The sequence below is a fragment of the Melanostigma gelatinosum genome (genome assembly GCF_949748355.1).
Source record: "Melanostigma gelatinosum genome assembly, chromosome: 18".
Taxonomy (NCBI): domain Eukaryota; kingdom Metazoa; phylum Chordata; class Actinopteri; order Perciformes; family Zoarcidae; genus Melanostigma; species Melanostigma gelatinosum.
The window spans coordinates 5,146,796-5,161,703 of NC_136651.1; the positions used below are offsets into that span (position 1 = coordinate 5,146,796).

A 14,908-nucleotide genomic window follows, 5' to 3' on the forward strand; every position below is an offset into this window, starting at 1 on the left:
CTTGCCCCTGCAGGCTCCACGTTAATCCTCCACAAATGCACGGCACCGCCACTTAGCCCTGAACACAGACCAACAACTCAAAGTTGCATGCACATTGAAACACGCCCATCCTCTTGTTGACAGCTTGACGTGGCTAATTCCTCCCGCCAGGGGGCGCTGCTCTACTGGATGAGGGCTCTCTGCCCGACTCTAGGTTCAAGACATTACCAATGTGTGCGTATGGTGTGTATCCAGTGAAAAATACCCGGAGACGGACAGAGACCGTTTTTCAGACCGTACCAATGTGTGTGGTTTATAAATATGTTATATTAACCCCAGCGGAATCATCTCATGGACACAACAGTGTGTCGACAATGAGGGAATAATCGGAGGAGACAAAAACGGCGAGGCTCGTCTGTAGCTTAACGTGTTGTTGAACTGCGAGTGGAATCACAGCTGCTGGCTACGAAAATGTCGGGAAAAATAGAGAGCAAGCAAGGTAAGTCCTGCCCGGCTAGACTCCACCACACCGCTGCACCTCGGGATGTAACTATATGTATAACGGTATTCCTCACGCGGGACGCGGTTGTATCAAACGTGGGGGTCTACGGACCAACTAAACGGGGGTCCAGACAACGTTTGGACGTTGGGTGTAAATGGTGGTTTAATTGGGCCTCATGGATTGTTCTTTTCTCGGCTATCCAGTCGAAAATAAATCAGCACCGTATCAGCTAGCTGGTATTGGCTACAGTTTAGTCAATGGAGCAAATGGCTCATGCTGAATAGAGATAACTAGCTGGTTAACTGGTCGGTTAATGGTCAACAGTGTTACTACAGCAATGTGGCGAGACAGATGTACCATTTCGATGTGATATCATCCTATAACGTTTGCTCACTTCACCGGCATTTCACGATCCTCTCTCAGCTCCTCGGTCGTAAATAAACCCTGGTTTGATTGTTTGGAAGCAAACATTCAAAGAACAAATCTCGGCTTTTCACACGGGAAGAAACGTTTTAACATTTGTACTAATGAGGATATGGTGTTTTATAATTCCTTCTTCTTGGTTGTCAAATAGCTTACTAACATTAAAAAAAACGGGGTCGTAACGGTGGCTAGCAATAGCTAGCCCAAATGTTAGCCTTTCACTAGCTACCGCTAGCTACGTTGTTACCAAGTACACTTGAGTTGAAACGCGTTCACGCCCAAGACTTTCGTGCGTATTTGTGTTTGTGTTGATTTCAACATTGTGCACGTGGCGGTTTTTTTCTTCTGCGTTGCTTTGGCCCATGTTGTGTATGTCTACACGCGCCGTTAATTGTGTCTGCAGCTTTAAAGACATAAAAAGAAGAGAGCAATGGATACGAGAGGAAATGGGGTGGTCTCGAGTATGCCTTTGGAAGGAAACTTTATACCCGGCGGGCTACACTTGCATCCCACTCCACCAGCTGTCTCCCTGCTTTGCTCCACATACAGTCCTGTCCGGTGATGCCTGCAGTAAATGGACACACAGAGACAGACGCACAGCTCCCAGTAACAGGCAGGGAGGGAGTGTCATCCACCACTAGCTCAGTCATTCTTCATAGGCGTAAAAGTTTCCGATTCCTTTCCTGTCTGGCAGACAGATGACTACATATGGTCACAGCTAAATGAAAACCCAGGGTGCAATGTAGCTTTTGTCGATTTGTGGTTCAACAGTTGGTTAAAAGCAAACAAAAGCAGCGGATAATAGTCACTGTGAGCCCAATCCATCACCTCTCTTCCATGCGGACCAGCTCCCCCCCCCCCCCCCCCCCAAAGGCTTCCTAGTCGCGTTGACCAGGTCATTTTGTTGACCAGGTCATTTTGTTGGCCTGCATTCTGCTCTCGTCCACATGTTCCCATCGATCCCAAATATGTACCCAGAGGACACGCTATGCTGGATGCCAGTGAAATGGAAAGAGGGGCCCAAGGCTGGGGACTCATGGTAGCACTGTAAAGCTGTGGCATAGCTTCAGTGTCAGCTTGTTAAGCCTCAGAGAGAGAGAATGTGTGTGAGGATTGGAGGGAAAAAAAAGATGGTGTTAAAAGGAGGCTGTTGTCGATGTGGGCTGAGGCTGTGGAGACTCTCGACAGACAGGGGAACCAGTTTTAGACCTCGACAGAAGGAGATTAATTCCCTGGTGCTTCGAGGAGCAAATTTTAAAAAAGGGAAAAGATTTGGATGAAGTGAAATAAAGTTCAAGCCTGTAAGTAGAGATTCCTGCACATGGATATCGTCATGGGTTAAGGTTTAAATAGTTAGCGTTGTATGATGCAAATGGTTACCATAGGACGCAGAGCAAGCAGGACTATCAATGTGACACGGACACCAAGCTCTAGCAGCAGGAGACTTGTGGCCGGCATTTCTTCCAGAGCCGCCATGGAGACCGCGGTCCTGCTGTCACCGACTTGTCCTCTCTTTGGGGCGTGAACACTGTTGTTCACTTCCACTTGTGTGCAGCTTAATTTAGGATGTCATCACCTGGAGAATCACGTGGGTGGTTCTCGTGTCTGTTTCAACACTGAACCCCCAGTCTTCTGTGTGTACGCACCCACATGACCTCATCCCATTTTGTTGTGTAAATTCACACTCGGTGCGCTGTGGTGGACTTGTTCAAATGGACTTGGAAAAAGTGGCTGTGAAGTCAATTGGATTGTAAAAAGAAAAGGATACAGGTGCTCAAACCTGAGGTTTTAAACCTGCCTGTAAAACGGTTTGGGTGTCCGTATATTGTATATGAAAGACAAATACTTTCTGCTCATTATCTCAGATGTTCCATATCTTGGTGTAGAGACTTTGTTTAGCTACCGTGCCCACGTACGTGACTCTCCCACCCGAGCCCTAATCCAAGTTCAGACTCCGCTCGGCTCTCGGGCTTTGTATTTCTGCAGTGGCTTGTGAATGCTTCCTGAAATGAGTAAAATAGCTCATTGTTTAGTGTGTGTTTTTGTCCAACGTAATGCTTTTAATTGCCTGAATAGACACCCTGGAATGATTCCACTGTTGCTGTTATAAGTCGCAGTGAGTCATTTAATGCAACACTCCTGAAACATGCTGTGACACATAATTTGAGTAAAGCAAACACGCCGAGCTTCACGACGTAGAATAAACCCTGAGTCCAGTCTTCAGGAAAAACAACACGGTGGAAGAATACAGTGGAGATGCATGTCTGATGTGACTTGACTTTGTCTTTTTGCTGAGACAACGCTGTGTGTCCTGCGTATGAACTCTTCATGAACATGAATAATTCTAAAATGTAATGGCTTGACTGCAACTTGTCGCCAGAATATTTGCACAGCGTTCATTTTACACACTATTAAATGTGTTGCATTCTGTAGATGGAAGCTCAGATTGGTGCCCTCTTCCATACATACTTGAAAACAAAGTTACTGTGGCCCTATTATTTGGGATATTCATAAACCCGTGTGTTAAGCATGGAGGTTGTGCTCACATTTGCCACTGGGTAGGAGGCTAGTGTTGTTTTTCTATCAAACTGTGACTGCAAGAAACACCCTCATGAACACATGACAGAATCAAGGCTTAATTGAGACTTTGTGTTTGTATTATTGCGATTCTTTTGCAGTTGCATAACGTGTGTGTCCTAATGTTCACCACAGAGACTGGGATTGTGACACCGCTCTGGCATGTTGGTAACAAAGTCGTGGGAGTATCACAATGTTTTATTATTAGCCTCCTCCCTCGCTGGACATTCAGTGGTAGTAGCCGGCCACAGCGGAACTGATCCATCAGTTCCTTATTTTAGACTCCCTGCCCCCCCCCCCCCTGCATAGTGGAGGAGGGTGTGTCTGTGTATTTGCCTTTGAAAGAGTTCAGCTGTAATACTTGAAGTTTACTCTCAGCATTCCTCGAGTTAACACAGGAGTGTAATTCAGAGGCCATATCCACACTAGTCCAGTTTTCCTACGTTTACACTGAGCAGCCACACCACGCCGGAGTTTTGGAGCAGCCTTAACGGAGGAACCTGAAAACTCCGCCATGGTTGGAGGTATTTGAAAACTCCGGGGTTTTGGTTCAGTGTAGATGTCGGATACGGATGTCTGTTCGAAAAAATGAGCCCACACCCGTGCTCGCTACTGGATTGGTTATTACCAGCCATGACGTCTCCGTCCCTGATTCGGCACACTTACTATCACGTGACTCGTACCCGGAAGAAAACAAAACAGCCGGGCGACCAGCAGCGATTCATTTCAACATGGATAACGAATGGCAAGCCTTGCTTGCTTTGTTGTCTGTAGTAGCAGCTATCGTGGAGTTAAATTCGTCATTTTACAATGCTGCTAATGCCTACATGCGGAGGAGGCGAGCTGTTCTTCGAGCGATGAGCGAGCTGCTTGACCATCGGCGATCAGCCCCCACGGAGCGGCTGTCTGAAGCTACAGTTAGCAATAAATGCTATTCAGAGCTACAGCTACAAAGCGAATGCCCAGTGTACGTTAATGGCCACGTGCTGTCCGCCTTCGAAGGCTGCCGTGTGGATGCAGATCAACTTGAGAATAATGCTGAAAACTCCCGTGTGGACGGAGATCGGTTCTATTTGACAACTCTGCATCCAACGAGACACGGACTCGTGTGGATATGGCCTCATTGTGATGGCTTGGTGTTTGCTAAGTGGTGGCTGCATCACTTCAGACTCTGCATATCTTCTTCTCCTGATGGACGGAAATAGCCCCGCGTGCCTTGTAGTCACCAGAACTCTGAGCAAGAGCTAATGTAGCCGTGACTACAAAAGGCTTCCCTGGATGAGTAGGTTCAGGCACATCGCTGATGAGTGATCCCACTGTTGCTCAGGGCGAGCTTTGGCTCTTGGGTTTGACATGCTGCAATTTTGAGGTTTGATGGCAGAAAACATTTCAACCTCCCTCTCCCACAGAATGAGAGGCTTGCTGTTCCCATATAGGTTTAGCTGTGTTGTAATTAGTGTGTGTGTGTGTGTGTGTGTGTGTGCTGTGCATGGGAAAGCAAAAGAGGGAGGGAGTAGAGCTTTGAGAGAGAAACAAAGAGAGGGTGGAGGAGGAGGAAGGTAGAGCATTGATGGGAATCAAATCTCTGCGCAGAGAGAATAAGGGGGAGAAGACCAAGGATATCAGTGAGCGATGGAAGGCCGTGTCTGTGAAGGCAATCAGGTCTTCGCTGCATGAATATTTTCACGGCCGTTGTGCCCTCAGCGTCTCCCCCGCGGAGCTGAAGACACCAGTTCTCTGAGCTCTCAAGTGTGATTCGATACGACTTCCAATCACGGGTCGCATTCGTCTCTCTACCTGCATGCGTGCTGAGCTCTTGAGACTTTTATAAGACGATGCTTCGCTTGATTTCTCCGCTGTGTGTCGGCCTTCGTGCCAGAGAGTGGCTCATTTACTCCCGCAGGTGGCCCGCTCGGTTCCTTGTGACTCTTCAGTACATCCGCCACTCCAGATAACTGTGGGTTGGACCACCGATGCCACCTCGCTCTGACGCTCTGCGAGGGGGATTATGTGATTCCAGACATATTTACAAAAAAAGTCATGATTTGATAAACAACCGGCTAAGGAAAAGCACAGTACTTTTTTCAGTCCCGCTCGCCTTCTCTCCGTTTGCTATTTGTGGACGTTTCCTCTGAAGTGTGTCTGACTCAAGAGAGGCCGATCATGCGGGTCAGGCAGTCTGTGACTAACTCTCAGCAGCGCTGTTGAGCGATTTGGTGTGAAAATGCCAGCCTGACCAGCAAGTCCTCACTGTGCACAAAAACCATCAGTATCACCTCAGGACGAGTAGCTGTGTGTGGACTCGGGCCTCTTGGATGGGCAATATAAGCTGGAGGAGCCAGGCCTCCTCGGGGGACACGGACTCCTCTCTACAGGGGGATCTAGACGAGGACTCAGGTAAAGACACACAAATATATATATATACAGTTCTATATAGAGCGCTGTATAAACAGGACCGTTGACATTGATCTTCCCCAAAAAGGTAAAAGATTTGGTCATTTATATGATGATAACAATGAAGAAACTGGATATATCTTATTTCATATAATCTGTTTTTCCACATTTCAAACAGCACAGAGCCTAAACGAGTCAGAAGAACAGGCTTTTTCTTTTTTAGAATGTAAATGAATAGGCCAGACAGAGAAGAGACTCTACTTCCTGCTATAAATTATTCTCCAGCACAGGGCTCTGTAACAGCAGTAGCTGCGTACAGAAGTTCCATTGCGTGCACGCACTGTGTATTTATTCAGCATACTTGCATCGCTTGTTGGGGATGTGTACTCCTTTTGTTTTTTGGAGCTGTAATGTAAAATGGGCCTCGCTGGCAGGATGAAATACAGGGGACATTCCTCGCTGTGCTTTTTGTGTCGTGTGGCTTTATAGAAGGTGCTCATTTGCGCCGCTGAAGTCTTGGGTGGACCCAGCCCGACGGAGGCTGCTCCTTCCATCGCTGGCTGCCTCTCCGCCTTATCACCTCCACAGCTTGTGGACAGAAGCCATAGCTCCTTTAGTCTTCATGCCCAGGTGCTGTGGTCTTAATCCAGTTACACAATACAAAAAAAAAAAACTGGTATTGGTTAGACTGTGGGGCTGTAATCTTGGCATCTTAACTCCAACCTGCCTGCCTTGCTTCACCGTGGCAGCCGAGTCGGGGTTAGCGCTGTTTGATTGGCTAATAATAATAAATCTGCATTTCAGTCCAGCGGACAGTAAGAGTCGGCGTGTGTGTGTGTGTGTGTGTGTGTGTTGTCCGTCTACCCTGACCTGCCTCGTCTCTGTAACGCACGGCGCTGCAGACGAGGAGGTCTCTCTTAAGCCCCGGCTGAGCTGCGGGGATGATACTTGAGGTTTTTAACCACACGCAGTGTGAGGATCACCAAGAGGATGAGGCCACTTTCCAATCTCACAGAAGCATAATCAGCTGATCCCAGTGCAGATTTACACATTTTGTTAAATTGCAGAATATCTCAGGAAGCAGCTGCTTTAACTAATCACACCCTCTCTGGTGTCTCTCTGGGTAGAGAGGGTTGTCCGCCAACCGAAAGGTCACCGGTTCGATCCTCGGCTGCACCGTGTCCTGTGTCGAAGTGTCACTGTACCCCTAACTGCTCCCCGGGGAATAATTTCCCCACTGTGGGACTAACAAAGGAATGTTTCTTCTTCTTCTCATGAGTCCTGTGACGTTTTCTCTCAGTTCTTGTTTCAATCGAGTTCATGTTTCGGCATCGTGTTTTCCCAACATTTCGCTCAGAGCTCCAATCTATCGGATACATCCATACATTATACAACAGAGCCCGTCATTGGTATGTCAAGTCTTGTCATTTAATGCACTTGCTGATGCCCATCTCCCAATTTCCTCAGAAGCCAAAGTGAGCAGCAGGGAGAGAATCGGCCAGAGTGGACTCGGTGCGGCTGAGAGCAACTATCTCGATGGCTGGGCAGATCCTGAAAAAGAGGGTTTATGTCAAGTCATTGCCTCTTGTGTGTTCTTGCGTCAAATCATTCAGACCCCCGGCAGGCATGGCATGGGTCAGGGAGCTGGCATACAATGAAGGGGATGTCCCACAGTTGCTGGCAGTTTCCGATGCCAGTCTAAATCGGGAGTGGAGAGACAGAAGTTGACATTTCTTGCAAACAAGTCACTGTTGTTGTCCAGGCAGATGTGGGCGCGTATATTTGTGTGTGTGTGTGCATGTCTGGGTACATGAATGATGCTGAATCACTGGTTTGATATATTCTTTAACAGCATATGACTTTCATGCAGACACACGGCATGTTTATTCCGTCAGTGATGAGTGTGTCTACCTTCACTGACCCACTTCCTGTTGGCTGTTCCTCCTCATGCAACCTGAATGGGTGTTTTTGGAATAATAGTAATGTGGTCATGCAACACTGTGGCTTTATGAGCTCCTGCTATCAGTAAACTTTGGTCTGAGGAGATCAAACAGAAGATATATCCTCTTAGGACTTCATTCATTCTCACTTTTTGCTCTGCATATATCTTGAATTTAATGAATTAAAGAATTTTGAACTGATGTGTCTTAAGTCCAGTTTGAGAAACCACATGCTCGGGCTGTTTACTTGCAACCTTTTCATTCTAACCAGCCACGACAGCAACGCGGGTGTTGCCATTGCCGTGGCTGGTGTGAGCGCATCGCAAGATGGTCTCTGGTTCATTCTGTAAACTTCATTATTGTCTAACTATCTTTATTATTACAGTTGGGAGGCAACCTATATCGGACATCTACTTGGCACAAGCATAGCCATTATAACAAACGTACCAACATATTTTATTTGGGCAAACAAACGAGATAGGACGTTGCAAATACCCGATCATGAAAATGCTTTTCTTTACAGACCTGTCCTTGATGATCACTTCAGTAAAGTCATGCAATCTGACTTTGTCTTCATTAAAACATAGAAGTGAGGCAACTCCAACACACAGAGTGGATGATTTGATATATTTCTGGATTGCATTAAGTTTAAATGTAGATTCACACACGTGTTGGAGTCTTTCAGCGTGAACTTTAATCTGTAATATGAAGCTAAATGTTGTCCTGCAGTAGTGTTCTGCTGCAGTGAGTGAGCACTCGGAGGACAAAACGGAGAACAATCAAAATACAGCAGGAACATGATGTGCCGTCTTTTTTTAAATTCATTTTTCCACAGTAAGACCATTAGATCATTGTTATGACATCAAAAAAAGTACGTCTATATTTGTGTTCATCTAAGCTTAAGAGATTTAGCTTTAAGGAGGTATTGTCGAGAGCTGGTCCCAACTGATCCTCAACAATAGAGCTCTTGCGGTCTTCGTCTTTTTAAACTCAAGTCAAGTTCCTCCCGACTTCCTGTCGTGCCCCAACACACTGTTCCATGTCAACCCAGCAAAGAAACATACGATCATTTATCTGCTTTGTGACCTTTTTCAAAAATACACTTGACTCAGCTCAGATGAGACGTATCAGTGTTTTACATGACGACTGTAAATATAAAGATATTAATACAGTGAAAGGTTTTGAATGAAAGATGTTTACAGCGTAAACACCCACTGCCTAATTATAAGCGACCGTGCGAGTCTCCTCAGTGGTGGACACATCTGTCACCCGAGCCGATTTATAAGGAGGCCGGGAAACAATCCCAATGCAAAGCGCCAACGAGATGAGTGTGTATCATTCAACATCTGTCCGTCAGTCTTGTCCGACGCAGTGTGCGTGCACAAAGTGTCAAGAGGATGACAAGTGGCCCGCTGTACAGACAAGATGGGCTTTGTGCAGCACTCCAACGCGGGGGAGAGCGGTACCGCTCCTCGCTGCTCGAGGCCATTTACTGAGCAGAACACCGATGCGGTCTCTGTCTCGTACTGTGTGGAAGTGATTGGTTCTCTTGTGGCTGTTTGTCTGCGTGTCGGATCGTTCTCCCATCTCGAGTGCTTTCATAGTTTGCTGTTCGCTGCGCGCTCTCTTGCCAAACAGCTGCCGTTCACCGAGATCTCTGGATTCATCTTCGGTAGATCACAGGGTGTGTTTTTTTTAAAGCTGTCGCAGAGTCTCCGTTCTGGTGCCGCTTGATGTTACAGATACTGACAAGCAGGGTATTTATAGCACTTTTGTGGTTGTTCAGTCTATTGGTTTCACCTAAGGTGAACCTGCTGCCTGTCTGTCTCCGCTGGTTCAGAAAGCGAGCTAAATGGAAGTCTACGAAACTCCTGTAAACCACCGTAGCCGAAAGGTCGACTGAAGGATCCGACTGCTTTTGAGTTTCAGTCGGGCGGTTGCGTGGCGCAGTGAGCTTCTCTGTCTTGTGTGAGTTTCAGTGCACTGTGTTCTTAAGCCTTTGCTTATTTAGGTGAGGTTGGTGTTAAACAGTGGAGTTGTAGAGGTTGTGGGTGCAGGCTGCTCTGGGCTGTGAAGTCAGTCCAGAAAGCAGGGAGCGGCTCTCAACGAGGGAGGCGAGGGACGGGAAATAGTGCCGGTGGCCTCGGGGGTGGGGGAAGGAACAGGAGGGGTCCCCAGGACTGACTGACTGACTGACTGACCGTGTGTGTGTGTGTGACAGAGAGAGTGTGAGAGAGAGTGATTTCCCGCTTTCAACACTCTCATTCACATGTGCTCTCATTCCATACACCAGGGCGACCATGAGCTATCGCAACCTCTGATTCCAAATATAGCTGAGAACAAAGGGGGCTACAACTAACAATCATTTTCATTACCGATTAAAATTAGGATTATTTTTCTCAATTACTCGATTGCATCTTCAAAATGTGTGGAAAAAAGCTTTCATGGCTGTCGTCATGTTGAGAGCCTTGCAGAGACAATCCCTCAATCATAGATATCACAGAATTTCAAAATACGCATGTTGAGCTACTTAACTAATTGTTCCATCGATCTATAGCTCTAATCATAAAAAACAAAAACATATGTATCCTGTAACCCCTGTTCTCTGACAGCATGTGTTGTGTGTTTTGTTAAAATAATTTTTAACAACCTCAACTCTGCATTGGGCAGTGTGCTGATATTCGCTCTGGTCTTCACACAAACATTTTATTATCACCTCAATGACGAGCATACTAAGTATTTTGGTGAACTGTTTTAGAACCAAAATACAGTCAATTAGCCCATGTAGGCTTCGGGGATGTGAGCATTATTTGCAGATATTGAGTGATTTCACACAAGGAATCTCAAGTTCATGTGTTTATTTAATGCCAGTCTGTGCAGCTTTCTTGTTTTTCTTTGGTCATTTTTACAGTTGGGGCTTTAAAGAGCCTCATGCTCGTGGGCCGTGGACTATTTTCTTCTTTTGTCGTCGATGCTGTTGAAAACCCGGCCCTGTGGCATCCCCTCCGCAACCTTTCACTTTTGGGTGAATAGTTTCGAGGCACTCTTTGTTGACTCATTTGTTACTGTCTGGGGATGCTGATCTGCATTGTGTGTGTCTGTATACAGGACAATTGAGTGACCTAGACCTCGGGGCTCCCGCCACAGCTTTCAGTACAACACTGAACTGCTGTGCCAAGTGCTCCCATCCACTAGTTCCATTAGCTCGTCCAGTGCCCGCTATGAGAACGCAACCCGTATTGAATCCATACAGAACAAGTTACATCTCCTGCCAGAGAGTGGGGATTATCTGAACACGGTCAGTCACCGCCCACAGTCAATGCAGTAATGTAGGCTATGTGCTTATTGTAACACTGAAGCTGCCTCATACAGGATAATATATTGCTCTTAATTTAGTTGTGATTGCACACGCACTAACATAAAAGGGAAGGCGTGAAAGAGTGGCCATAAAAAATCAGTGAAGCAGAGGAATGGTTGAGCAATAGTTAAAGTAGCTTGAGGGTGGGTCGTGCATTTGGTTTAACCTTTTTTAACACCGTGACGTGCAAATGTCGTCAACGTCCTGCCACACTAGCTAGTAAAGGAGGAAATGTCTGGTTTACCTACAAGTAATGGCACCACAGTGAACCACAGGAACATGAAAATTATGTCATCTCTGCTCAGTGAGATCTGTGGAAGAAGATCGTTGGCTTCCGAGTAAAACCGAGGGGGAACTGAGGCTAGAGACTTGTAAATGTTTCTGCCACCACACGATGCACAGGCCTAATGGTCCCAGCCTCATCCAAAACACCATCTTCACAGCTTTGTCACAGTACAGAGCTCTGCATCCGAGTCACACCGTGAGTCTTATAGGATTAAAAGAAATGTACCGATCTGATCGAGCAGTTCTTATTCTAAAGAAAAGGAAAGATTTCATCAACCAGTAATTAAACAACTTGAGCAGTTCATGGAATGACTCACTTTGGATTTAGGACTGCGATAATATTCCAAGTGACTTCCTGAAAAGACAAAACCTTTGAACACAACCGCAGCAGCTAAAGTCAGCTTCCCTGTTGTACTGCAGAGCGTCCTGTTTATTTCTACTGCTCGTGTATTAATACTTAACCGGTCCACTACTTGACAGTGTGCTGGAACACACTTACTTTGCAAATAACAGATATATTATTGACACAGTTGTGAATAATAAAATGCACTCTGCCCATGATCAGCTGTGAGGAGACCCCATTCCTCCTGCTAGAAAGGAAACTGTCAGTGAAAGAGACGGCTTCACTTTCATAGTGTTCACACTGACCCACAACCAACGATATCTGCACATCATCCACCACATCTCGTCCGTAGGCTGTGTAGTTATGGAACTGTTCTAACCTCAGTAGCCTTGAGTTTATTTGAAGCTACGTTATGAATACAACACAGTATGTTTCTTTATTCCCCTCACTGTTCTGCCCCAAACCATGTTTTTTTCCTTCTGTTATGTTGCTCCAAGAGTCTATAACCTTGTGACTTGGCGCTCGCAGAATATTGAAGCGAAAACATCGCTCTGAGGCACAGTTTTACTGCCGTACGTGACAGAAGATTCAGATAATAGATCGAGCATCGTCTGATCGCTGTGTGAAAATACACGCTTCATTTCAGTGGGCCGATTTAAACCGAAGCGAGGCTCATAAATGGTGCATTTGTCCAGTAAACTCCACTAAAGATGTGCGGACATATTGGGACGTGACGTGTCTGACTTCAGCCGTTGATCCTGAGCGATAAGAACACAAATAGCCAGACTCAAGAAAGCAAGGTGTGTCCCCAAGAGATGAGGCTGGGTTGTGTTGTTATGGGCCTCTGCATGCTGCTTAGTTATTATGTCTTAATGCAGATAATTCTAGTTTATTTTTGGATGCGTCGCACAGTATTGAGAGAGGATACTTTGATGAGATTGGGAATCAGAAGACATTGCATGTTGAATGTTATTCTCCCCTTTTTTTTAATGAGCTTTCCAAAACGGTGAGAAAGTTGATTGAGGGTACTTTTGATATTGTTTTTAATCTCCTGACTCATCGCGGGTAATGATGTCTTTTTCACAGAACAGGAGTTTCCCCGACTAGACGCTTTCTCAATCATCAGACTCTCGGTCACCTCTGTGGTGAGATCTGAGAGCAGATGTCCCGCTCAAAGAAAGAGTCTTCACTGTCTTTCATTCACAGTTTTGAAGGATCTGGTTTTCTCGTATGGATCCGGGTTATAGATCGCCTGTGTTGTGTGGCTCTGTTAGCCACGGTGGACCGTGGCCATCTGTTCCCATGCAACCCGGCACCACATTGATATCTGCTCCGGATCGTTGACCCATGGTCGGTGGGTCATTAGCATACTGAAGGGGCATGTTTGCGTAAGTTATTCATAGCGTAAAATATTGGATTTTGGAGATGGATTTTTATTCAAGCGGAGATCAGGAACAGACGAAAGGGCAGACTAGAATTTAAATAATGACAAACAAGCCATGTAATAAAAACGGTCGACGAAACTTAAGTGTGAAAAGCAAATCTGTGTCTCTCATTTTGAAAAGTAATTGTATAATAGTGAGCTATTTTCTATTACTGCAGCGACGCATTCATCTCAATCAGCCCCCTTCACTTAGTAATGACTAATGTTTTATTGTCGTCCCTGATGTAATTACACAAAAATGATTTTGCCCATTATGTTTATTTTAGGACTTCAGAAGTCATCGAGTCCCGTCTTCGGATGTCTCATTTTTACGTTGACAATTTGATTTGCCACATGACGACCTTTCTTCTGCGTCTCCTCCGTCTGAGTGAAATACAATAGACGAGCACTGAGCGTCCTTTACTGACTCGGTGAATAGACTGGAGGCTCTCGGTCTTGCTGTGGCTCGCAGCGGGACAACCGTAAAAACCCACCGCTGGACTTCTTTCCTCCATTACTCCTGAAACCAACCGTTAAAGCAGGGGCCACGTTCCGTACCGGGGCCTCCCGTTCCTCCCTGCCATCCTTTGGCAGGACTTTGGCTCCCTCAGCCCGCTGAGGACATGGAGGAGGATTCCTATTGTAAATTGAACACACCCAGCAGGAAGCCAACCACTACAATGGGTGGGAGAATAAATAATTCACAGAGCACTTAACTATTTCCTGTTGAATTTTTCTCCATTTTCCTCCCCGCTGTTCATCTCGCCTGCCTCGGGCTTACATTCCACACTCTTGCTCTGCAGCAGGTCTCGCCTGTGGAGATAAGATACCTTGGCGCGGCACCTTTTTTTTTGCGGTTTTGTTTTACAGTGTAGCCGACACTAATTCACTCACCGTGTTGTTTTTATAGCCAAATAAGGCGTCCTTGCAGGCACGGTTGCTTATAAACAACGCGCGGTCTATTTACATGTATCCCGGGGGGGATGTGTGTCAAGAGTGGAGGGATTGTGTTTTAAAAAAGCTCCGCTTATAGCCAATGCGTCAACAAAAGGTAGAAACAATACGTATTCATAGATTTTCATTGTCTCAGTAGAGAGCAGGAGCAGATTACATTTCATTTAGGGGGGTTCATTCATTCTCCACGCATCAATTCAACCAATATTAACTGCTGTTGCGATCTTCTATCTTGCTCAACAAGTCCTCATGCTTGCACACTTTCATTGAGCAGTCCTCACTGAGTTCAGCAGGAGGTGACAGCTGTGTGTGTGTGTCACCTTACGCACAGCCTCCCCTGTATCCCTCCACCCAGTTCACATCCTACAGTGGGTTGGGAGGGGGTTAGTGTGGGGCCGACCAGCTGTCCTGTATTGATCACACCTGTACTGAACAAGAAGCAGATCAATCTGCCCGCCTGTCGGCTCTTCAGACAGATCTGGACCGGCTCGTATGTCACCGGTCATGAGTTGTGCTGCAGGGGATCCTGTTGTCTCTTAAGGAAAATATTCAACTGTATATACTCTGTCCATGCGTTTGAACAGGCAGCATTGTGTTCATCTATATGGGAAGCTAAATGTGTGGGGCATTGCATTGTTTAGGTACAAATCAGTTGAAGCAAATCACACATGGAAATGTAGCTCCAACGAGTTGGCGTGTAAATCCAAGGTTTTGACGAAAAGTATATGGA

General features: G+C 46.1%; 1 protein-coding gene across 10 annotated transcripts in view; it reads left to right on the plus strand.

Moving 5' to 3' along the window:
• The first annotated feature begins 239 nt into the window (after positions 1 to 239).
• Positions 240 to 14,908, plus strand: part of rapgef1b (Rap guanine nucleotide exchange factor (GEF) 1b) — a 36,424-nt gene continuing 21,755 nt past the window's right edge. For all 10 annotated transcript variants that reach the window (XM_079289698.1, XM_079289706.1, XM_079289699.1 and 7 more), the window contains exon 1: positions 240 to 478. In XM_079289698.1, the coding sequence (XP_079145824.1) occupies positions 451 to 478 (28 nt within the window). In that variant the 5' untranslated portion in view covers positions 240 to 450. The remainder of the gene's footprint in view (positions 479 to 14,908) is intronic.